Source organism: Rhinatrema bivittatum, chromosome 1 (genome assembly GCF_901001135.1).
Source record: "Rhinatrema bivittatum chromosome 1, aRhiBiv1.1, whole genome shotgun sequence".
Lineage (NCBI taxonomy): Eukaryota > Metazoa > Chordata > Amphibia > Gymnophiona > Rhinatrematidae > Rhinatrema > Rhinatrema bivittatum.
In genome coordinates this window covers 502,081,719-502,104,594 of record NC_042615.1, presented here as the reverse complement: position 1 = coordinate 502,104,594, position 22,876 = coordinate 502,081,719, and the positions used below count along the sequence as shown (strand labels likewise).

At 48.1% G+C, this 22,876-nt stretch overlaps 1 protein-coding gene across 1 annotated transcript in view; it reads left to right on the top strand.

Moving 5' to 3' along the window:
* Nucleotides 1-22,876, top strand: part of EMD (emerin) — an 85,744-nt gene that overhangs the window by 39,951 nt on the left and 22,917 nt on the right. Inside the window, exons 3-4 of the mRNA XM_029609969.1 lie at nt 5,631-5,723; nt 13,903-13,995. Coding sequence (XP_029465829.1) covers nt 5,631-5,723; nt 13,903-13,995 — 186 coding nt within the window. The remainder of the gene's footprint in view (nt 1-5,630; nt 5,724-13,902; nt 13,996-22,876) is intronic.

Genomic DNA, 22,876 nt, shown 5'->3' with positions numbered 1-22,876 from the left:
AAGTCAGCATGGCTTTACCCAAAGCAAGTCTTGCCTCACAAATCTGCTTCACTTTTTTGAAGGAGTTAATAAACATGTGGATAAAGGTGAACCAGTAGATGTAGTATACTTGGATTTTCAGAAGGCATTTGACAAAGTTCCTCATGAGAGGCTTCTAGGAAAAGTAAAAAGTAATGGGATTGGTGGCGATGTCCTTTTGTGGATTGCAAACTGGCTTAAAGACAGGAAACAGAGTAGGATTAAATGGACAATTTTCTCAGTGGAAGGGAATGGGCAGTGGAGTGCCTCAGGGATCTGTATTGGGACCCTTACTTTTCAATATATTTATAAATGATCTGGAAAGAAATACGACGAGTGAGATAATCAAATTTGCAGATGATACAAAATTGTTCAGAGTAGTTAAATCACAAGCAGATTGTGATAAATTGCAGGAAGACCTTGTGAGACTGGAAAATTGGGCATCCAAATGGCAGATGAAATTTAATGTGGATAAGTGCAAGGTGATGCATATAGGGAAAAATAACCCATGCTATAGTTACACAATATTAGGTTCCATATTAGGTGCTACAACCCAAGAAAGAGATCTAGGTGTCATAGTGGATAACAGATTGAAATCGTCGGTTCAGTGTGCTGTGGCAGTCAAAAAAGCAAACAGAATGTTGGGAATTATTAGAAAGGGAATGGTGAATAAAACGGAAAAACTGTGTACAATTCTGGTCGCAGCATCTCAAAAAAGATATAATTGTGATGGAGAAGGTACAGAGATATTCCCCAAAATGATAAGGGGAATGGAACAGCTCCCCTATGAGGAAAGACTAAAGAGGTTAGGAATTTTCAGCTTGGAGAAGAGACGGCTGAGGGGGGGATATGATAGAGGTGTTTAAAATCATGAGAGGTCTAGAATGGGTAGATGTGAATCGGTTATTTACTCTTTCGGATAATAGAAAACTAGGGGGCACTCCATGAAGTTAGCATGGGACACATTTAAAACTAATCGGAGAAAGTTCTTTTTTACTCAACGCACAATTAAACTCTGGAATTTGTTGCCAGAGGATGTGGTTAGTGCAGTTAGTATAGGTGTGTTTTAAAAAGGATTGGATAAGTTCTTGGAGGAGAAGTCCATTACCTGCTATTAATTAAGTTGACTTAGAAAATAGCCACTGCTATTACTAGCAACGGTAACATGGAATAGACTTAGTTTTTGGGTACTTTCCAGGTTCTTATGGCCTGGATTGGCCACTGTTGGAAACAGGATGCTGGGCTTGATGGACCCTTGGTCTGACCCAGTATGGCATGTTCTTATGTTCTTATATACTCAGGCGGATAGAGGTCCATCCCATGGAGGTCATCCTAGTAGCCCCAGAATGGCCGAGACGTCCTTAGTTTGCAGACCTCCTCAATCTCGCGGTGGAGGGGCCTCTACGGTTTCCAGTACTTCCAGACTTGCTGCATCAAGGGCCCGTTTGTTTGGAAGAAGTGGATCGCTTCTGTCTAGCGGCATGGCTTTTGAAAGGCAGAGGTTAAGTCGCAAGGGCTATTCTCCAGCCGTATTAGCTACACTCCTCCTCTCACGTAAGACTTCTACCAATCTCACATATGTTAGAGTATGGAAAGTTTTTGAGACTTGGTGTTTGGACCGAGAGGTCACATCTACCCGGGCCTCGATGTCGGATATTCTTGTGTTTTCTACAATTCGGTCTTTCCAAGGGTTTGTCATGTAGTTCCCTCAGAGTACAGGTGGCAGTACTTGTTTGTTTGCGAGGCTGCGTCCAGGGCATAGCGTTAGCGGCACATCCGGATGTAGTTCGTTTCCTTAAGGGAGCAAAACACTTGTGTCCTTCGCTTCGGCATCCTTATCCATCGTGGAGGGTGAATTTAGTTCTTACTGCTCTATGCTCAGCGCCTTTTGAACCTTTGAAAAGATCGACTCTAAAGGATCTTACCTTGAAGGTGATTTTTCTGGTGGCCATTACATCGGCTCGTGGAATATCGGAACTCCAGGCACTTTCCTGTAGAGAACCTTTTTTGCGGATTTCGGATTCGGGAGTTTCTTTAAGGATGGTCCCATCTTTCCTGCCAAAAGTGGTTTCCTCCTTTCATGTCAACCAATTGGTGGAGCTGCCGGCCTTCACGGAGTTAAACCATTCGGATCCTTTGGCTGGCGATTTGCGGAAGCTCGATGTTCGCAGAGCATTGCTGCGTTACCTGGAGGTTACCAATTAGTTTCGAATGACGGACCATCTTTTTGTGTTGTGGAGCGGTCCTAAATGAGGACATCAGGCGTCCAAAGCTACTATAGCTCGTTGGTTAAAGGAGGCTATTAGCTTGGCCTATCTCCTTCATGGTAGATCCCTTCCTACGGGTCTGCTTGCCCACTCTACTCATTCGCAAGCAGCATCTTGGGCAGTGTCAAATGGTATCACCGCAGGAGATCTGCAGGGCAGCTACATGGAAATCCCTGCATACTTTTGCAAGGTATTACAGACTGGATGTCCAAGCTCCAGTTTCAGGAGGATTTGGAGAGGGAGTGCTGCGAGCGGGCCTCTCCGGATCCCATCCCAGGTAAGGAAGCTCTGGTACATCCCAGGAGTCTGAACTAATCCGGGTACATACAGGGAAAGGAAAATTAGTTTCTTACCTGATAATTTTCATTCCTGTAGTACCACAGATCAGTCTAGAATCCCACCCGTCAGAGACATGAAAGAAAGGGAGAGTCCGCTTGGTTCTTATGTATTTCTTTTTTTTTTTTTTTCAGATTGGCAGAAATTTGAATTCTTTGTCCTCAAGTGGTTCTCAAGGTTCAGGTCCCGGGAGGGTTCAGTGGACCGGTTTGTTTCTTTTCTTCTATATATTTATGGTGGTGTTGGGAGTTCCATTCTGCTTTGACTGAGTAATACTGCCGGACTGTAGGTGGCACCATCCTATATATAGGCGGAGTTTGTTTTGAAAACTGCTCTGTCTCCATCTGCTAGTGGGGGGGGGGGGGGGCGCAAAACCCAGAAGTCTGGACTGATCCGTGGTACTACAGGAACGAAAATTATCAGGTAAGAAACTAATTTTCCTTTGCAGCCTTATCTTAAAAAATTCAATCACATACACCATTCCATTGCAGGGTGGGGTGCTGCAACATATGAGGTAAAAGTATAGGGAAGGGATTTTTCAATATTCTGGTGGTTTGGAACCATCTGATCACTTTAATCTAAAACAAATGTAAAACCAGAATGAGAAGCTGAAGGGCAAGGGGCCATCATCGAATGACACTGAAGATAGACTTCCAGCAGAGATGATAGGAGCCAAAGCAAGTGGAAGACTTTAAGTCTGCATGGGATTAGATGAATAGGGACTTCAGTGGTGGAAGGAAGAAGGGCGAAGACCATAGAAATGGTAATTTATTAGGGGTTGAATTCTGAAAAGGATTTACATGCATAAAACCTAGTTTTAAGTGCATAAATGTGTAAAAACTACATGCACGCATTTACACCTGCTGAGTAATAGCAAGTTCTGCGCACACCCTCCCATTTTCACAGTAGACTTCTGCGCTTTGAAAATCTGGGATAAAGTCTGTGTACTCTCTACGCGCAGACTAGCCTGACGCGAACAGTTATAAAATTACCCTCCTTAAGTCTAGTAGGTTACATAAGAACATAAGAAAATGCCATACTGGGTCAGACCAAGGGTCCATCAAGCCCAGCATCCTGTTTCCAACAGTGGCCAATCCAGGCCATAAGAACCTGGCAAGTACCCAAAAACTAAGTCTATTCCATGTTACCATTGCTAATGGCAGTGGCTATTCTCTAAGTGAACTTAATAGCAGGTAATGGACTTCTCCTCCAAGAACTTATCCAATCCTTTTTTAAACACAGCTATACTAACTGCACTAACCACATCCTCTAGCAACAAATTCCAGAGTTTAATTGTGCGTTGAGTAAAAAAGAACTTTCTCCGATTAGTTTTAAATGTGCCCCATGCTAACTTCATGGAGTGCCCCCTAGTCTTTCTACTATCCGAAAGAGTAAATAACCTCTTTCTATGCTATGGAGAGAAGTGAAAAGTAGTAACATTTTGGATGCCTATTCTATGAAGCTCTTGCATTTCTGATAAAAGAAAGTGCTGAAATGTTAATTTGTAATGTACATAAAAGCACGTGTGGAATTGCTTTTGCAAGTGCTTTTGTGCATACAACCCCCTCCCGCACCCGGCCAGTTTTCAAAAGCCCAATATATATTTTCCAAAATTAAAAGTATGTGTATAAATGGTTTCCCTGTCCCAGCTCTATGCCCCCAGCAATGAATGCCTCTTTGTCTGACTTTTATAGGTCCCACGCACTTTAACTCTTACATAGACTTTTAGCCTCAGGCCTGATTTTCTGAAACTTGACATTCAAGAGATCTCTTTTCCTCAGTTAAGTCCACCTAATAACCCAGCCTTGTTTTGCCTCTTTATCAGTCATGCTGCCCTTGTTAATTTTAACCCCAAACCCTCTTACCTGTTTTATGTGTTTGTCTTGAATAGATTGTAAGCTCCACGACTGTCTTTTATATGTAATCCATAGAGCACTACCGGGTGCTTGTGACCCAGGCTGGCCACTGTCAGAGACAGGATGCTGGGCTCCATGGACTTTGGTCTGACCCATGTGTCAAGATGATTTAATAGTAGTAGCAGTATATCGAGTAAGACCTATCACCGCACAGTAAGCAAGGCACAAATGTGCAGGCTGGGTGGACCCCCAAGACATTTTCTGCTGCTAGCAATGGTTACATGGAATAGACTTAGTTTTTGGGTACTTGCCAGGTTCTTATGGCCTGGATTGGCCACTGTTGGAGCAGGATGCTGGGCTTGATGGACCCTTGGTCTGACCCAGTATGGCATTTTCTTATGTTCTTATGTTCTTATTGTTTCTATTCCTGTAGCAGTTCTGGGCAGAAGACTTGACACTACAATAGAAAAGAATCTTTTAATTTATTTTTTTTTCATATTATCTCTGCGTGATACCTAGAGGGGAGCGCAGATGGCACTCGAGTTCTTCTCAGTGTTTAAGGTGCGTCTCGCTTGAGCAAGCTGTTCGAAACAGATGTTTCTCACGGGATTTCCTGTGGTTGAAATGATCTATCATAAGGCGCTCTTGGGTGGGGTGTTAAAAATTTTTTCAAATAAAGTACCGGATGTGGCCCCCTCAATAGTGCAGCATGGGAGACGGAACGCTGTGTCCATCGGCCTGCACACAACAAAAAAAAAAAAAAATCAGCAGGGGAATTGGGTAGGGGCGTTACATTTTTGGTGAAGGCTAGCACATTTTTTCGGGATTCTTGAGGAAGGGACCTTTAAGCTGTCTTGAAAGCTTGCACCTTAAGGTAAGTAAAGATGCTACAGGAGCTACTGCAAATGATTTATGCACACAGCAGAAAATAAAAACACTAGGCAACATAGGGTGAGGGGAAATGGTGGAATCAGGATAGGGTGCTGAAAATGAGTAAAACTTAGCAAAATTTATGCGCACATTAGGAGTGAAAACAAAGTGGATTTGATTTTATGTTTCTAGCCTGTTCTGTGTTGCACAGCAAATTGTGTTTAATGATTTTATTTTGTTTGTTTATTTTTTCTGGCATCTCTGATTTATTTATCATCCTTAGCAACGACTCGGAAGCTGTACGAGAAAAAAATCTACGAGTTTGAGTCGCAGAGGAAAAGGATATCCCCCATGGAGGCTTCTTACGATGACATGGGTGAGCCTAGGGAGAGGTCGCAAAGGATTGGTGACAACAGGGGATGGAGGGGAAAGGTTCAGGTTTTATCATCAGGCAGAGAATCCCTAGTGGCTCTATGTACACTGGGGCATGAGTCCATATCTCTGGTTTATTATATTCACATAACCAAGACGTGGAATTTGCATCCCTGCAGCCTGTACTTTGGCTTTTGTTGGTGTGCAGTGGTGAAGGAAGAGTTCTTGTGTAAATTTTTCTCTCTCTTTCTACATCCACACCACCTTATTCAGCTAACAAATTGTGCAGGCTTAGAAGACAGGGCTGGCAAACCCCACTTCCTCAGAGAAACTTAGCTAAACCCACACTCTCTATCCCTTCAGCGCACACTCAGGCATGCAGAGGCAGTTATAGTCACATCAGGTTGGCTCTAGGACAAATGGCATCCCCCCCCAAAGGTAGTCTTTCCCTTCATCCATTCTTTCCTTCTCTCCTAACTTTCTGTCTCCCGTTTCACCTCCTCCTCTAGGTAATCTCTCATGTATTCCCCCACCTCCCTATCCTCCAGGACAGAGGTGGCTAACACCAGTTCTCAAGAGCCACAAACAGGTCTGGTTTTCAGGTTATCTATAATGAATATGAATGACACATGTTTGTATACAGTGGACACGGTGTATGCAAATATCTAATGCATATTCATTATGGATATCCTGAAAACCAGGTGTCACACATCAGCTCAGCACCACCCCATACAGAGTAACCCTGTGGCCACTCGGAAGGTCCTGCCAAGCATTGTCCAGGCCATCCTGCACCTGTGCACATGCTCCTACATTGGCAACCTCCCACCTGCTAACTGGGTTCCTGTTTGCCCCTGGAAAAGTTCTTGGCCTCAAGCTATCCCCTGGTGGTTTCCAGGGACACTGAGACCCCTCATAACCAAGGGTCACACAGCTCCTAGAAAAACACCCACAGACCAAGTACACGCAATACACCAAGTACAATCAGTCCAAGACGGTCAGAACTAACAAAATAAGTTTATTAACAAAAAGTTGGAACAGTGAACAGATAAGAGGTTTAATATGCAAACAGGAATAGGTAAAACAACACGGATTAAACAGTAAAAACTAACTAAACACTTTCCACTACATTTTGGTGCCTGGGGAGGTCAGGAAAAAGGCTATCTACAAGAGTTGAACTAGGCCTCAGCACAGAGATCTGCTCCCTCTGCACTCCCAGCCGAGACTGGACAGTTCCAGAACCCTCAGCACTGGTTATCTGCCTGCAGGGCCAATCAGTGCACAAAATACTAACAGTTAGCTTTAGCATCAATGGCCTTCTGACTTGTAATGTATTTTTTGACCAATGGCACTGCAGGATGTTTCAGTCTTACACATCCCATCAGCCCTGAAGAAATGTATGCTGTTCAAGCTTTCTGCTGAATCAAGGCAGCATCCAAAGCCTCTGCTTGAAATACAGTGCAGAGGTTAAACACCAGCTGCAGGCCAGCATGCAGGAAATGAACTCTCGGAGGAAAAGTGTCACAGGCAAAACATCAAACTACAGAGCATGCAAAACCCCTGTTTCGTCATACCAGGCCTGTTTATGTTTCTTATGGATCAAAGTTGGCCATCTCTGCTCCAGGAATTTTCTTCTCCCTCCCTCCAGGCACTCTATCCCCTTTTTCCCACTTTTCCCTTCCTCCAGGCATTCTTTCTGTCAGAATCAGATAACTTTATAGGCATCACAATTTTACTTGTGTCGCCAAAATAATATACACTATATTTAAAAGGGAAGGAAAAAAATGGAATACATTCTCTCTGTTCTTTCCAGCACTCTCCTATGGGAGGGAGAATCCTCCATGGAGATTAAAAGTAGGAGATCAGAGAGCTGGGGGAGGGAAGGGGGGTAGAGATTAAAAGACTGATAAATTGTGCAGCCCTAAAACCAGTGTTACTTACTAAAATGTAGTTCCCTGTACGTACCCGGATCAGTCCAGACTGTGGGTTATGGCTCCCTTCCAGCAGATGGAGACAGAGATAAACTCAAAGGGGCACCCTCTTTTAACCTGGCTTGCCACCTGCATCCCTTCAGTATTTCTCTGTCTCCAGCAGATGGAGGTGGTACAAACCCTGCAGTCTTGCCCTGATCTTAGGGTTGGGACTATATCCCTTTAAAAAAAAAAAATTAGCTTTTTGCACTTTTACAGCGAATCAAGCAAAAAAAAAAAAAAAAGATTGAGAAATCCTCCCAGGGGGTTAGGCAAGTTCTAGTGAGCCGTCCCCCCTGGTAGAAGGTTGAGGAGCTGGGGTTGGTTACCCCGCGGGGCTCCTGGAAGGTAATGCACAGGAGAAGATTACCGGTGGTCCGGTCCCTCTTCTCCCTTTGCTGTCCTGACCCGATTGAAAAAAAAAAAAAAAGTAGAAAGAAGTGAGCAGCCTGTCGATGCTATTTTTTCTGCGGTTTTCTTTCTCTTCTTCATCCAACAGTGTGATTCAGGTTGAGTTAAGTTAGGGCACTTTTTTGAAATTTCCTCGGGCTCCTTGCCATTTTTTCTCTGCCGCGTCTTTTCGGCTCCCCCTCCCCTGGTGCTCTCGATGCCGCAGCCATCTTGCTGCATCGCCTGCGGGGAGTCTTCATCCAGACTCTCTCGTACAGGCCTTTGTTCACAGTGCCTCTCCGGGGGAGAAGGCAGCTCTGTTCAAGCTGCGGGCAGTTCTTCAAAGCCCGAGGTGCAGTAAAAAGATCAGCACCTTGGGAGGCTCGGGCCGATCCGTTCCCTCTCAGCGTGGGAACGGCAGCCATTTTGAATACTTTTGCAGCAGCAGAAGCCAGGGCAATGGGGGTAGGGGAGCTACCTCCCAACCTATCCCCGGTCTCTGCCAGTCTTGGGGATCCCTCTGATCCAGACCAGGATGTTTCTGAGTGTGAGCCTGATCCCCTGGTGGGGGAAGGGGCCGGCTCTAATGCCTTCACCCTGGACTTTGTGCTTCTTATGCACAAAGCCTTTTTGGCCTCTCAGACTCAGCAAAGCGGTGCTTCGCATTTGAGTCGTCCTGCTGAGCTTCCAAATAAGCTTACCAAACGTCTAGATGCTCAGGCGTCCCTGCGGGTCACTAAATTGCGTGGCTTGTCCATTGCGGGAGCGGATGGAGTGGATGGTGGGGCTCCGGACGCGCTGGCCTCTTCCTTGCCCCCTCCCAGCACGGGGTCTGAGGAGGATCTGGTAAAGCAAACCCCTCTGGATGGTGACGACCCGAAAGTGGTCCGCCTGTTTCATAGGGAGGAGTTAGAGCCTCTTATTCCCTCTGTTTTATCTGAACTCGGGGTTGATCTCCCCAAGATACCCTCTCACAGGATTCCATGGATCCGGTTCTAGCAGGGCTGCGGGCCCCAGCCAAAGCCTTTCCTTTTCATCCCATGCTCCAACAGCTGATGGCCTGGGAGTGGGACGTACCAGATGCCGGCTTGAGAGTGGGTAGGGCTATGGATAAACTTTATCCCTTGCCCGAGGATTCTCTAGAGCTCTTGAAGTCTCCTAAGGTAGACGCTTCTGTGTTGGCTGTCATAAAGCGAACCACAATCCCCGTCGCAGGAGCGGCAGCCCTCAAGGTTCTTCAGGATAGAAAACATGAAGTTCTCCTCAAACGCATTTTCGAGGTTTCGGCCCTGGGTATCCGAGCAGCAGTGTGCAGTAGCTACATGCTGCGGGCGAGCCTCGCTGGGTGCAACAATTATTAACCTCCAGAGACCTCCCTCCGGGCGAGTCAGAGCAAGCTGAACGCTTGGAAGCTGTGGTGGCATATGGAGCGGATGCTCTGTATGATCTCCTTTGTACTTCCTCTCGCACCATGTCATCCGCAGTATCTGCAAGGCTGCATAATTAGTCAGCAGACACGTCGTCCAAAGCTCAGTTAGGTGCGTTGCCATTCAAGGGAAGGTTTTTCTTTGGGGAGGACTTGGAACAGTTGATAAAGTCCCTGAGTGAAAACAGAGTCCACAAATCCCGGAGGATAGGCCGAAACATTCCAGGGGTTTTCCATCAGCCCGCTCCCATTTTCGAGTACAGCGGAGATTTCATCAGAGCAGACCACAGCCTGCGGGGCAGAGACAGCCAGTGGGTAGACCACAATTCTGGAACTCTTCCTTTCAAGGGCGCAGAACCACTCACGAAGCAGGTTCGGCCATGTCCCTTGTCTCCAAGTCTTCTCAATGAGATCAGGCCAGCCCATCCCTCGGTTCCTCGAGTGGGGGGACGTTTATCCCAGTTCCACGAGGCATGGGTCAGAATAACCTCCGATTAGTGGGTCCTAAGCATCATAGAACACGGCTACGCTTTGGAATTTGCTCGGCCACTCCAAGAATTTTTTATGGTCTCCCTCTGCGGCTCGTGAACCAAGGCCCAGATCGTTTGGCAGACCCTCGACCAACTACTAGCTCTCGGGGCAATAAAGTATGTCCCCCATGCGGACTGGAAGACAGGGTGTTACTCCATTTATTTTGTGGTCCCAAAAAAGGAGGGATCCTTCCGGCCTAGTCTAGACCTAAAAAAGGTAAACAAGGCTCTCAAGATACCACATTTCCACATTGAAACTCTACGTTCAGCATGGGCAAGTTCCTGGCATCCCTGGATCTGATGGAAGCATACTTATATATACCCATCCGTGAGGATCATCAGAAATTTCTTCGCTTCATGATCCTAGGTATGCATTTCCAGTTCTGCGCACTGCTGTTCGGTCTGGCTACGACCCCTCGCACATTCACCAGTTATGATGGTTGTGGCAGCAGCCTGAGGAAGCAAGGACTTCTAATTCATCCCTTCCTGGACAACTGGCTCATCCAAGCAAAGTCAAGGAACCTCTACATAGAAGCGGTCACCAAAGTGGTCACTCTTCTGGAGTCGCTCGGGTGGGTTGTCAATCAAACCAAAAGCAACCTCATCCCTTCGCAGGTGATGGACTTCCTGGGGGCACGGTTCGATACAAGTGTCGGGAAAGTATTTCGCCAGACCGAGTAACCAAACTGATGGAGTAAGTTCATCGCTTGTTATCGCTTACACTCCCCAAAGCCTGGGACTATCTACAGATCCTCAGTTCCATGGCATCCATTCCCTGGGCTTTTGCTCATATGAGACCATTACAACGAGCGTTACTTTCTCGTTGTGATCCCAAGTCACACAACTTAACTCGCGGAGTAGACCTGGAAATCCCGAATTGGATCATGGTGACCATGGATGCCAGTCTCTCCGGCTGGGGAGCAGTCTGTCAGTGCCACTCAGTCCAGGAATGCTGGTCCAAGGAGGAGTCCAGCTGGTCAATCATCGCCTGGAAACCAAGGCGGTTCAGTTAGCGCTGCGGCATTTCCTCCCATTGTTGCACATCGAGCGGTCCGAGTTCTGTCCGACAATGCGACGACGGTAGCCTACATCAACCGACAAGGCAGCACCAAAAGTCAAGCCGTAGCCGACAAAGCGGAACAACTCATGATTTGGGCGGAGAAACATCTCACTCTGCTTGCGGCGTCTCACATTGCTGGAACAGACAACATTCAAGCGGATTTTCTGAGTTGGAAGCGAATAGATCCAGGAGAGTGGGAACTGTCAGACCAAGCAATGGATCTCATCCCGCAAAGGTGGGGATTACCCCACATGGACTTGATGGCGACGCGAGACAATGCCAAGGCTCCTCGTTTCTTCAGCCGCAGAAGGGATTATGGAGCAGAGGGAGTCGATGCGCTGGTACTCCCATGGCCTGCCTCAGTTCTCCCGTATGTATTTCCTCCATGGCCTCAGGTGGGCAAGGTTCTAAGCAGAAGAAGTTCACCCAGGGAGCACAATCCTAGTTGCTCCAGAGTGGCCCCGACGTCCGTGGTTTGCGAATCTTGTCAATCTTGCGGTGGACGGACCCCTGAGGCTCGGACATCTTCCCAATCTGCTTCGTCAAAGCCCTATATTTTTCGACCAGACAGATCGCTTTTGTCTAATGGCTGGGCTTTTGAAAGGAGGAGATTAAGGAAGACAAGGTACTCAGAGGAGGTAATTACTACTCTGTTGCAAGCCAGGAAAACCTTTACCTCCCTCTCTTATGTCAGATGTGGCAAGTCTTTGAGACATGGTGTCGTGACCAAGGAGTACTCCCCAGACAGGCTTCGGTTGCTCATATTTTTGCGTTTTTGCAGGCTGGCTTATCGAAAGGCTTGTCTTTTAATTCCCTCCGGTACAAGTGGCGGCCTTGGGCTCCCTGGTAGGTAGCTCCTTAGCATCGCATCCGGATGTAGTATGATTCCTCAGGGGGGTGAAGCATTTGAATCCTCCCATCCATCCGGTATGACCCTCCTGGAACCTTAATTTGGTGCTTCGAGTCTTGTTGATCCGCCCTTTGAACCTCTTAAAAAGGCGACGTTAAAGGACCTCACTTTGAAAACGGTGTTCTTGGTCACTATATGCTCAGCTCGCAGAATCTTGGAACTGCAAGCACTCTCTTGAAGGAAACCTATTTTGAGAATTTCTGAGTCTGGAGTCTCTCTTCGTACAGTTCCTTCCTTTTTGCCTAAGGTGGTCTCAAGTTTTCATTTAAGTCAATCAGTAGAGCTCCTGGCCTTTTCCAATTTGTCGTCTGATGACCCGCATGCGAGGGAGCTTCAGTGTTTGGATGTTCGATCTCTTTTATGCTATTTGGAGGTCACTAATCCTTTCAGATTTTCAGATCATTTGTTTGTCTTGTGGAGCGGTCCTAAGAAGGGTCAGAAAACTTCTAAGCCAACAATTGCACAATCGTTGAAAAAGGCTATTGCATCCGCTTACGTTTGTAAAGGAAGACCTGTTCCCGGGGGATTAAAAGCCCATTCCATTCATTCCCAGGCGGCTTCGTGGGCTGAATGCCAGCTGGTATCGCCACAGGAAATATGTAGAGCTGCTACGTGGAAGACGCTCTATACATTTGCTTGTCATTACCGCTTGGATGATCAGGCCCCAGATGTCAGTAATTTTGGCAGTGGGGTTCTTTGCGCGGGACTCTCAACGTCCCACCCTGTCTAGGGAAGCTTTGGTACATCCCACAGTCTGGTCTGATCCGGGTATGTACAGGGAAAAGAAAATTGGTTCTTACCTGCTAATTTTCGGTCCTGTAGTACCACGGATCAGTCCAGACGCCCACCCAGGGAGGGGTTTCATGATGAGTCCGTGCTGATATTCACTTTTATTGCAGAAGACTAAGGAAAAAGGCTACAGGTTGCTTTCTTGTTCAAAGGGAAATAATTCCCAGAAGTTCTGTTTTTACAGTTATTGCTTGATTCGTTGTTATTATTATTATTCTTGTTCTGCTTGGTTAATCTTTATACTGAAGGGATGCATGTGGCACGCCAGGTTAAGAGAAGATGCCCTTCGAGTTTTTCTCTGTCTCCATCTGCTGGAAGGGAGGCATAACCCACAGTCTGGACTGATCCGTGGTATTACATGAACGAAAATTAGCAGGTAAGAACCAATTTTCTTACCTTGCCGGCAGCTGCTTTGTGCTTGTGGGGTCTTAGTGCAGACTGCAGGGGAAGTGGCTTAAAACCGCAGGGATGAGACAGCTGTGCCCACCCAAGGTTATGGAAGACTCCACAGAACTGGGGGGAGGGGAGAGGGTTTACATGGTCAGTCTTGTGTTTAAACTTCCTCCTCTGGGATTTATAACTTTGCTTTTCTTGGCGGACATTGGAACCACGGGCTCTATAAGGCAATGGGGGCAGAAACCTGGGTGGGCTTTGCAAGGCTAACCTGAGCACAAATCACTGTTAGGGCTGCTGATGGGGGATCCCGGGAATTGTATCTTTTATTGGGGGTTAAGAGCCAATTAGTTATCACTCTGTGCTGTTAGTGTCTTTTTTTTTTTTCTAAGTGGTTTCCAGTCCCACCTTGGTCTTCGGGCTCCATCCCCATGGATGGGGGGGAGCCAACGCGTCCAGGCTGTGGGCTAATGAACAGCAGAGAAAGTTGCTCCATAGTGTGGTGGGGGTCACAGAATCATGCTCTCTCTCCAACAAAAAGGTGGCACTGTACTTCATCTCTGTATAGGAAAGAAACAAAAGGAAAGAATGCCAGGAGATTGTGAAATATCTCTCAATGAGTGCCAAGGGGGGAACCCAGAGAGAGAGCAGCCGTGAGGCAGAGGGGAGCTAGCGAATTTTCTGGCAGTTGTTCTAATAGAAGAATTTCCCTCTCCAGACTCCGGCTCACACCTGTACAGGAGCAGCAGGTACTACGACTCACCGGCAGTGGAGCAGCATGGTGGGGATGGCTACTCCTATCGGGGCGACGGTGAGGAATGCCTCTTGCTGGGTCAGAGCGACGGGGCTTTGACTCTGATGGACTCTTACGCCTGGAAAATTTGTTCTACATGGCTACAGAGACCGATAAATGAGTTTAGGGTTGGCAGGTGACTCCAGCCCATAGGAATCAGTCCTAGTCTACCCACCCCCACCCCACCACACAGGTCATCTGAACATTTGTAGATCCAGTCTCTGGAAGGAAAGCAGGAGATACCAGTCCATAGCTGCAAACCCAGCACTGGCTTAGCCTGTCCCTGATATCCTGGAGCGCTCTGGTTGCCTTGTTAGAGAGGACACTTGTCTGTCTTGGGGCCGATGCAATAAAGTGCGCCCAGTCTAGCACACAGGTTTACATGTGGTTGGACGCGCTAGACTGCTGCCAGATGCAGTAAGGAAATTAGGTTGTCCAAAACTCACACCCCTAACAAACGTGAACCCAATAGCGCCTGTCAGATGTTAACTGCATGTCGATATGGACATTAGCTATTCTCACAGGATAAGCAGGATGGTAGTCCTCACACATGGGTGATATCACAGGATGGAGCCCAATCACGGAACACTTTTGTCAAAGTTTCTAGAACTTTGACTGGCACCTACTGGGCATGCCCAGCATGGCACTAAACCTGCAGCCAACAGGGGTCCCCCTTCAGTCTTCTTTTTTTCTGTGCAGCAGTAGCTACACGGGTTAAGGAGCTCCACAGAGATTCCTGACAGGAATTTTCCTCACGGAATTACTAAAACTTTCATACCCCACAGGGGTCCCTCCTTTGAATTTTTGACTCCGCGGTACTCCGGTAAGTTTTAACCCGTTTTCGGTCGATTCCCGTCAAGTTTGGCCCTCGCGGCCTACTGGCCGTCGACCGTACTGCAGCTAAATTTTTTCAAAGGCCATGGCGTCGGGGTTCCGTCGATGCCCGGACTGTACTCGCACCATGTCCATTACAGATCCCCATAAAGTCTGTGTAATGTGTCTTGGGTACGAGCATGTTGTCAAGACATGCACCAAATGTGCCTTAATGACACCAAAAGGTCGCAAGGCCAGAATGGAGAAAATGGAACTTCTCTTCCGTTCTCAAACTCTGACGCCGTCTATTGCATCGACGTCGTCTGAACTGGCACCGTCCACTTTGCGCCAGTATCGGTCACCGGCTGGTGACCGTCCGGCGTCGACGACTTCTCGGCCTTTGACAACCTCTACTTCCTTTCAGGATCAAGGGGATCCTGAAAGGATCCCCTTGATCCTGATCCTGAGAGAAACATCGGCATTGACACTGAAAGTCTCGGACCATCGATGAAGGAAAATCATCGACCTCGCCATTGTCCGAGCCGCCATTGAAGAAACCCCATCCAGAAAAGGCACCGACCCTTTCTGCGACCGGGTCACCGAGGCAACCCTTACCCGGACGGGTATTGGGAGCCGCGACTCCACCTTTAATTGTGGTCCCTCCGGCTATGCCTCTGCCTCCTTCTTCCCTTCCGGAGCCGGGACTGCTTGCTCCAGGTCTCCGTGAAAAACTGGACCGGATGGTTCAGGAGGCCATTGATAAGGCGATGCACAGACTCCAAGGTCCCCCGGCACCGAAATCGGCGCCAGTCGCAGAACCGACCATCGATCCCATTCCAGCAGCATTGGCACCGTTGCTCTCGAAGATGGAAGCGCTCATAGCCGCTTTTCCACCAATGGATCCTGGGTCACCGATGGCTCCGGTGCCTTCCCCGCTTACCCTGTCATCGGGAGGGGAAACACTGTTCTGCATTCCTCCATCGGGAGTCCTGCCAATGCCTCAACCATCGATGCCGATGCACCCATCGGCACCACCGATCCATCCATCGATGCCCTCGATGCCTGCACCGGTGTCCTCGATGCCTTCATCGGTGCCTCCAGTACTTCCCTCAATGCCTTCAGATCCTAGACCAGGATCTTCAGGAATACCACCTTCCCGTCCTTCTCAGGTTCCTACAGGGACAGGTGCTGATCCCTATGACACCTGGACTGACGATTCATCTCAAGACACCGATGATTTGCCATCGCCACCTTCTCCTATTGAAAGTAGGAAGCGTTCTCTTCCAGAGGGCTTGTCCTTCATAAATTTTGTGAAGGAAATGTCTGAATTGGTTCCCTTCCAATTACAGACTGAGCAAGATGATAGGCATCAAATGATGGAGCTGTTACAATTCCTGGATGCTCCCAAGGAAATAACCTCTATCCCTATTCACCAGGTTCTTTTGGATCTCCTCAAAAAGAACCGGGAACACCCTGATTCTGTTACTCCAGTCAACAGGAAAGCTGACACCACTTATTTGGTTCAGTCAGCCCCAGGATTCCAGAAACCTCAGCTGGATCACCCATCTGTGGTTGTAGAATCGGCCCAAAAGAGGGCAAAAAGATCAAAACCCCACTCTTCCTTTCCCCCAGATAAGGAACAGAAATTCCTGGATGCCATTGGCCGGCATATCTTCCAGGGATCAATGCTTATCTCCCGGATCGCCTCTTACCAGCTGTATATGACTCAGTACAACAGGGTCTTATTCAGCAGATACAGGACTTTGCAGAGTCCCTGCCTCAGCAGTTCCAGGAACAGCTTCAAGCCCTGGTACAGAAGGGCTTCGAGGCAGGGAAGCAAGAAATCAGAACCTCTTATGATATCTTCAACACTGCTTCCAGGGTATCTGCAACTGCTATTTTGGCAAGAAGATGGGCCTGGCTTAAGTCGTCGGACTTGCGCCCTGAAGTACAAGACAGATTATCTGATCTGCCCTGCATAGAAGACAATCTGTTTGGCGAGCAGATTCAGCGGACAGTGGCGGAACTCAAGGAGCATCATGAGACCCTTCACCAGCTCTCTCTGATGCCCTCTGAGTATTCCTCCAAACAGCCTTTCAGGAAGGATACTAAAAAGTCATTCTTCCGTCCAAAGAAGTCCTATCCACCACAGTCTAGGACTCGTTCCACGAGACTTTCCAAAAGGCCCAGTCTCGTCAACCGCGGAAACAAAAGCCGCAGGTAGCTCGTCAATTGGGCCCTGCTTCCGGCTTTTGACTCCTGCATAGAGAGCAGCAGCCAGTTTCCACTGTCTCAGATACCAGTGGGAGGTCGATTGTGCCATTTCAACAACAGGTGGCACACAATCACCTCAGACCAGTGGGTCCTTGCCATAATCTCTCAAGGTTATCACCTGAACTTTCTCTCCATTCCACTGGACTCCCCACCTCTACTGACGTGGAGAACATCCAGCCACTCTCTTCTCCTGGAGCAGGAGGTCTCCCTCTTCCTGCAGTCCAGAGCAATAGAGCCAGTGCCTTACTCCCAACAAGGCCTAGGATTCTATTCCCAGTACTTTCTAATCCCCAAAAAATCAAGCGTCATTCATCCAATTCTGGACCTAAGTGCCCTCAACAAGTACCGCCACCAAGAAAAGTTCAAGATGGTAATCTTGGGTTCCCTCCTTCCTCTTCTACAAAAAGGAGACTGGCTCTGTTCTCTCGATCTCCAAGACGCTTATACACACATTGCGATAACTCCATCTCATCGCAAGTTCCTGAGATTTCTGGTAGGCCCCAAGCACTGCCAGTATAGAGTGCTACCATTCGGCCTGGCATCTGCACCACAAGTCTTCACCAAGTGCCTCGTGGTAGTAGCAGCCTTCCTCAGGACTCAAGGTGTTCATGTCTACCCCTATCTAGATGATTGGTTGATCAGGGCTCCCACTCAGCAGGCTGCTCTGTCGTCCCTACGTCTTACTTTACACACTCTGACTTCGCTAGGATTTCTCGTCAACTACACAAAATCCTACTTTTGAAATGGTCACTGAAGCTTAATCCAGGTTTTTATATGATTTATTCTTCTTCATTTAGTCTGTTATCTATTTTAATATTAATTTTAGTTCTATTTTAGTTTTTGATTGAATTTTATTTCTTTGGATATTTTTAAGATATATTGATATTCTTTTTTCCCTTTTATCATGTTCTTAAAATGTGATTATTGTAAACCGTGGAGATAGAACTTGTTTCTGTTCAATGGTATATAAAAATTGTATGTATAAATAAATAAATAAATACATCTCAAACTTTATCATTCATAGGGGCAGACTTGAACACCTTGCAGGCAAAGGCATTTCTGCCTCGACAGCGAACTCTCACTCTCATTTCTCTCGCAAACCAGCTTCAGTCTCAGCACCGCTCGACTGCACGCCACTTCCTCATCCTGCTGGGACACATGGCGTCCTCAGTACAGGTTACCCCTGAGATTCATGCAATGGACTCTAAGGTCACAATGTACTCAGTCCGTCCAACTTCTATCGACCATTGTCCATATCACCGAACCACTTAGTCAGTCTCTAGCCTGGTGGAAAAATCAGATCAATCTCCTCCAAGGCCTACCCTTCCAGGCTCCAGACCCTCAAATAATTCTCACCACCGATGCTTCCAACCTCTGCTAGGGAGCTCATGTTGCCAATTTGCAGACACAAGGAGCTTGGTCTCCAGAGGAAGCCAAACACCAGATCAATTTCCTGGAGCTGTGAGCAATCAGATATGCTCTCAGGGTGTTTCAGGATCACCTTTCCAACCAGGTCATCCTGATTCAGACGGACAACCAGGTGGCCATGTGGTACATCAACAAACAGGGAGGGACGGGCTCCTACCTACTGTGTCAGGAAGCTGCACAGATTTGGGCGGAGGCCCTCTCCCACTCGATGTACCTCATGGCCACCTACTTGCCAGGAGTGGACAATGTGTTGGCGGACAAGCTGAGTCGCACCTTTCAGCCTCACGAGTGGTCTCTCAACCCCACAGTAGCAGATTCAATATTCCAACGTTGGGGTTATCCTCACATAGACCTCTTTGCTTCACCTCAAAACCACAAAGTAGAGAACTTTTGCTCTCTCACTCACAGCCAACACTCACAACCAAGAGACGCGGTCTCCCTCTCATGGGCAACCAGTCTCCTATATGTATTCCCTCCACTTCCACTTCTCTCGAAGACTCTCGTGAAGCTACGTCAGGACAAGGGATGCATGATCCTGATAGCACCTCACTGGCCTCGCCAAGTGTGGTTTCCAATTCTTCAAGATCTCTCCATTCGCAGGCACATTCCCTTGGGAAAGGACCCGCTTCTGATCACTCAGAACGACGGGTGCCTACGCCACCCCAATCTTCAAGCTTTTGTCCCTGACAGCCTGGATGTTGAAAGGTTAATTCTTCAGCCATTCAACCTTTCAGAGCCAGTTTCCCGTGTCCTGATTGCTTCACGGAAGCCTTCCATGAGAAAATCTTATCTTTACAAATGGAACAGGTTTACATCATGGTGTTCTTCTCAATCCCTTTACCTGTTCCACCACGAAGTTTCTAGACTATCTCTGGCACTTGTCAGAATCAGGTCTAAAAACCTTCTCCATCTGAATGCATGTCAGTGCGGTGGCCGCCTTCCATAGAGGTGTCAGGGATGTTCCTATTTCAGTACAACCCCTCGTAACACATTTTATGAAGGGCTTGCTTCACCTCAAGCCACCACTGCGCCCTCCGGCCCCTTCTTGGGACCTCAATCTGGTTTTGGGTCGGCTCATGAAACCACCATTCGAGCCTCTCCAATCCTGTGATCTTTGCTTTCTCACATGGAAAGTGATTTTATTTATTTTTCGGCACTTCCTGTAGCTTTAAACAAGACTGAAGGAGGACCCCTGCTGGCTGCAGGTTTAGTGCCATGCTGGGCATGCCCAGTAGGTGCCAGTCAAAGTTCTAGAAACTTTGACAAAAGTGTTCCGTGATCGGGCTCTGTCCTGTGTTGTCACCCATATCTGAGGACTAACATCCTGCTGTTCTGTGAGAACACCTGTTACAGGTAAGCAACATTTGCTTTATCCCCCAATGCAGTAAAGCGCTGGGTGCCCAATGCACACATTTTTATGTGGCAAATTTAACTCCAGCCACGGAAGTGGAATAAAGTTAGCTCGCAGTCAAGGGCTCATGATAAACATTAAAAAGTTGGTTCTCTGTCTTGTGATAAGTGTGTTCTCCTCTTTAGTATCATTGTGACACTTTAATATACTTGGTTTTGGTGGAAAAAAAAATTGTATATTTTCAGTTCATTAAAAAAATAAAACACTTCTTATAGCCAAACAATTATAGTCCATAGCAATTAAAACTGCCTCTCATTTAAATATTGCATCGGGCGACCAGGGGATTTGGCTGCCTGGGAATTCTGTGCCAAAAAATTTAAAATTCTGCGCACAAAAACTTAAAATTCCCTATACTGGGTTTTGCTTCCCCACCAGCAGATGGAGACAGAGAAGTTTTGACCAACTCTGCCCTATACCCTGAGGAGCCACCTACAGTCCGTCAGTATTTCTCTGTCTCCAGCAGATGGTGGAGGTGCTCAATCCTACAGTCTGTAGTTAGTTAAAAAAAAAAAAAAAAAGACAGGGATAGCTTAGTTAGGTTTTCTTTAAAAAAACAAACAAAAAAAAACAAGCAAAGAGGGAAACCAGTGAGGAGAAGATTTGCTCGAGCCTCCCAGGGGGTTGGCAGGTCCCAAGGGGGCCATCCCCCCTGGTATTTGATGCTAGGGGTTGAGGACCCCGTTGCCCTGAGTGTCGACTGCCTCGGGGGTGATACCAGGGAGCCCAGCTCACTCACCCCAGGAAGACAAGATCCATTCCTGCAGTGTCAGGTTTGATTTTAAAAAAGAAAAAGGGAAGTAGCGGGCTTGCCTGCTGGGCAGACTCTCTGTTTTCTCTGACACAAGTTTTTTGTTCCCCTGCACCGCTGTTTCTTCCCGCCGCAGGCCTTTCTCTCTTTTCAGTCGGCCCGTCCCTAGAGCTTCTGTTTATGCCACGTGGGCACTCGTTTCAAGGGACGGCTTCTGTTCGGCTTGAGCTTCGGGAAGCACCGGGGACGGCGTTTCTAAGTCACTCAGGGAGCCCAGGGGGTTTGGAAGACCATGTCCTGCCTCACAAGATCCGTTCCCGCTCAGCGCGGGACGGACGCCATTTTGTTGGCCTTTCGCGCAGCGGCACAAACCGCAGAGGTGGAGGGGAGTTCCCCCCCCTTTGACCCCGGAGTGGGCAGCCTCCGGGGGAGGCGGGCTGTTGGATGATTTACTGCTGCCGACAGAGGAGAGCCCCGAGGGGGCTTCGGACTCCTCCTCCTCTTCTTTTTTGCCTGAATTTGTCATGCTCCTACATAAGGCTTTTAAAGCTCGGAGGTCAGCAAAACAGCAGTCAGCGAGTAATGCAGGACACCATTTGGACACTACTGGAGGCCAGACCCTTAAGAAGCCCAAGCCTCTGGAAGGGGCAGGGGGCAGGAAAGCTAAGCGCCCCCTGTGGACCGCCTTGTCTCGCCTGGGGACAGACTCCTCCTCTGAGGTTTCAGAGCCAGAGGAGCAGGATCTCAGGGACAAGCCCCCTCCGGGGGTGGATCCCTATGTTGGTCAGGATCTTTTTTCCAGTCAAGGGCCCCATGGGGTGGACGCGGATGACCCGAAGTTGGTTCGTCTCTTCCATAGGGATGAGTTAGGACCCCTTATCCCCGTGATCCTGCAGGAATTGGGCATTGACAGCCCTCCGGAGGACTCTTGGATGGGGTCTGTTGATCCGGTCATGGTTGGTCTTCGAGGTCCAACCAGGTCCTTTCCCTTTCATCTGTCAGTCACTGACTTGTTTCAGGAGTGGGGACACTCCAGATTTGGGTCTGAAAGTCAGCAAGGTGATAGATAAGCTTTACCCCCCTGCCAGAAGAAGCCCTGGACCTCCTCCGAGTTCCTAAGGTGGATGCGGCAGTGTCCGCTGTTACTAAGAAGATCACCATTCCAGTGATGGGGGCGACAGTCCTCAAGGATCTCCAGGATCCCAAACTAGAAGTCCAGCTCAAGAAGATTTTCAAGGTATCCGCCCTCGGAGTGTGGGCTGCTATGTGGAGCAGTTTCTCCTTAAGGGCAGGTCTACGCTGGGTAAAGCTATTGCAGAATAACATGTCATTGTCGGAAGAGGAGGTTGTTCAGGTGGAGCGCCTAGAAGCTGCGGTGGTCTACAGTGCAGATGCCCTTTATGATCTGTTACGGACCTCCACCTGGTCGATGGTCTCAGCTGTTATTGCCCGCTGGTTGCTTTGGTTGCGGAACTGGTCTGCTGATGTCTCCTCCAAGGCCCAGTTAGGTTCCCTGCCTTTTAAGGACAAGCTGCTCTTCGGGAAAGATTTAGAGGATATGATTCAATCCTTGGGAGAGAACAAGGTGCATCGTCTTCTGGAGAATAAGCCTAAGCCGAGAAGTTTTCCTTCGTCTTGGTCTCGTTTCTGGGGAAATAGGAGATTTCAATCCTCCTGGTTGGCAGGCTACTCATCTAGGCAGCATGCAGGCAGACAACAGTCCTGGTCCCAGACCTTTCAAGGGCGTCGATTTGGCAGATCTGGGACCTCCCAAGCCGCAGGAGGAATTAAGTCAGTTAGAGTCGCTTTGTTGCGCAGCAGTGGACCAGATTCTTCAACTGCTGAGGTCTCTGGGTTCTGTGGTCAATTTGACCAAGAGCCAACTGGTTCCCTCTCAGTCATTGGAGTTCTTGGGAGCCCTGTTTGACACGTGTCTAGGCAGGGTTTTCTTTACCGAGGAGCAGATCGTCAAACTGCAAGGTCAGGTTTTGGACTTGCTATCTCACAATCTCCCTAGAGTTTGGGACTATTTACGGATCCTCAGCTCAATGGCTTCTACTTTGGAACTGCTCCCATGGGCCTTTGCTCATATGAGACCTCTTCAGTCAGCATTGCTCTCCCGCTGGAGCCCGGTATCTGAGCAATTTCATCTTCCATTGCCTCTTACGGACTCTGCATGTTCCAGTCTCGATTGGTGGCTCCTCTCGAACAATTTGCGCTGGGGT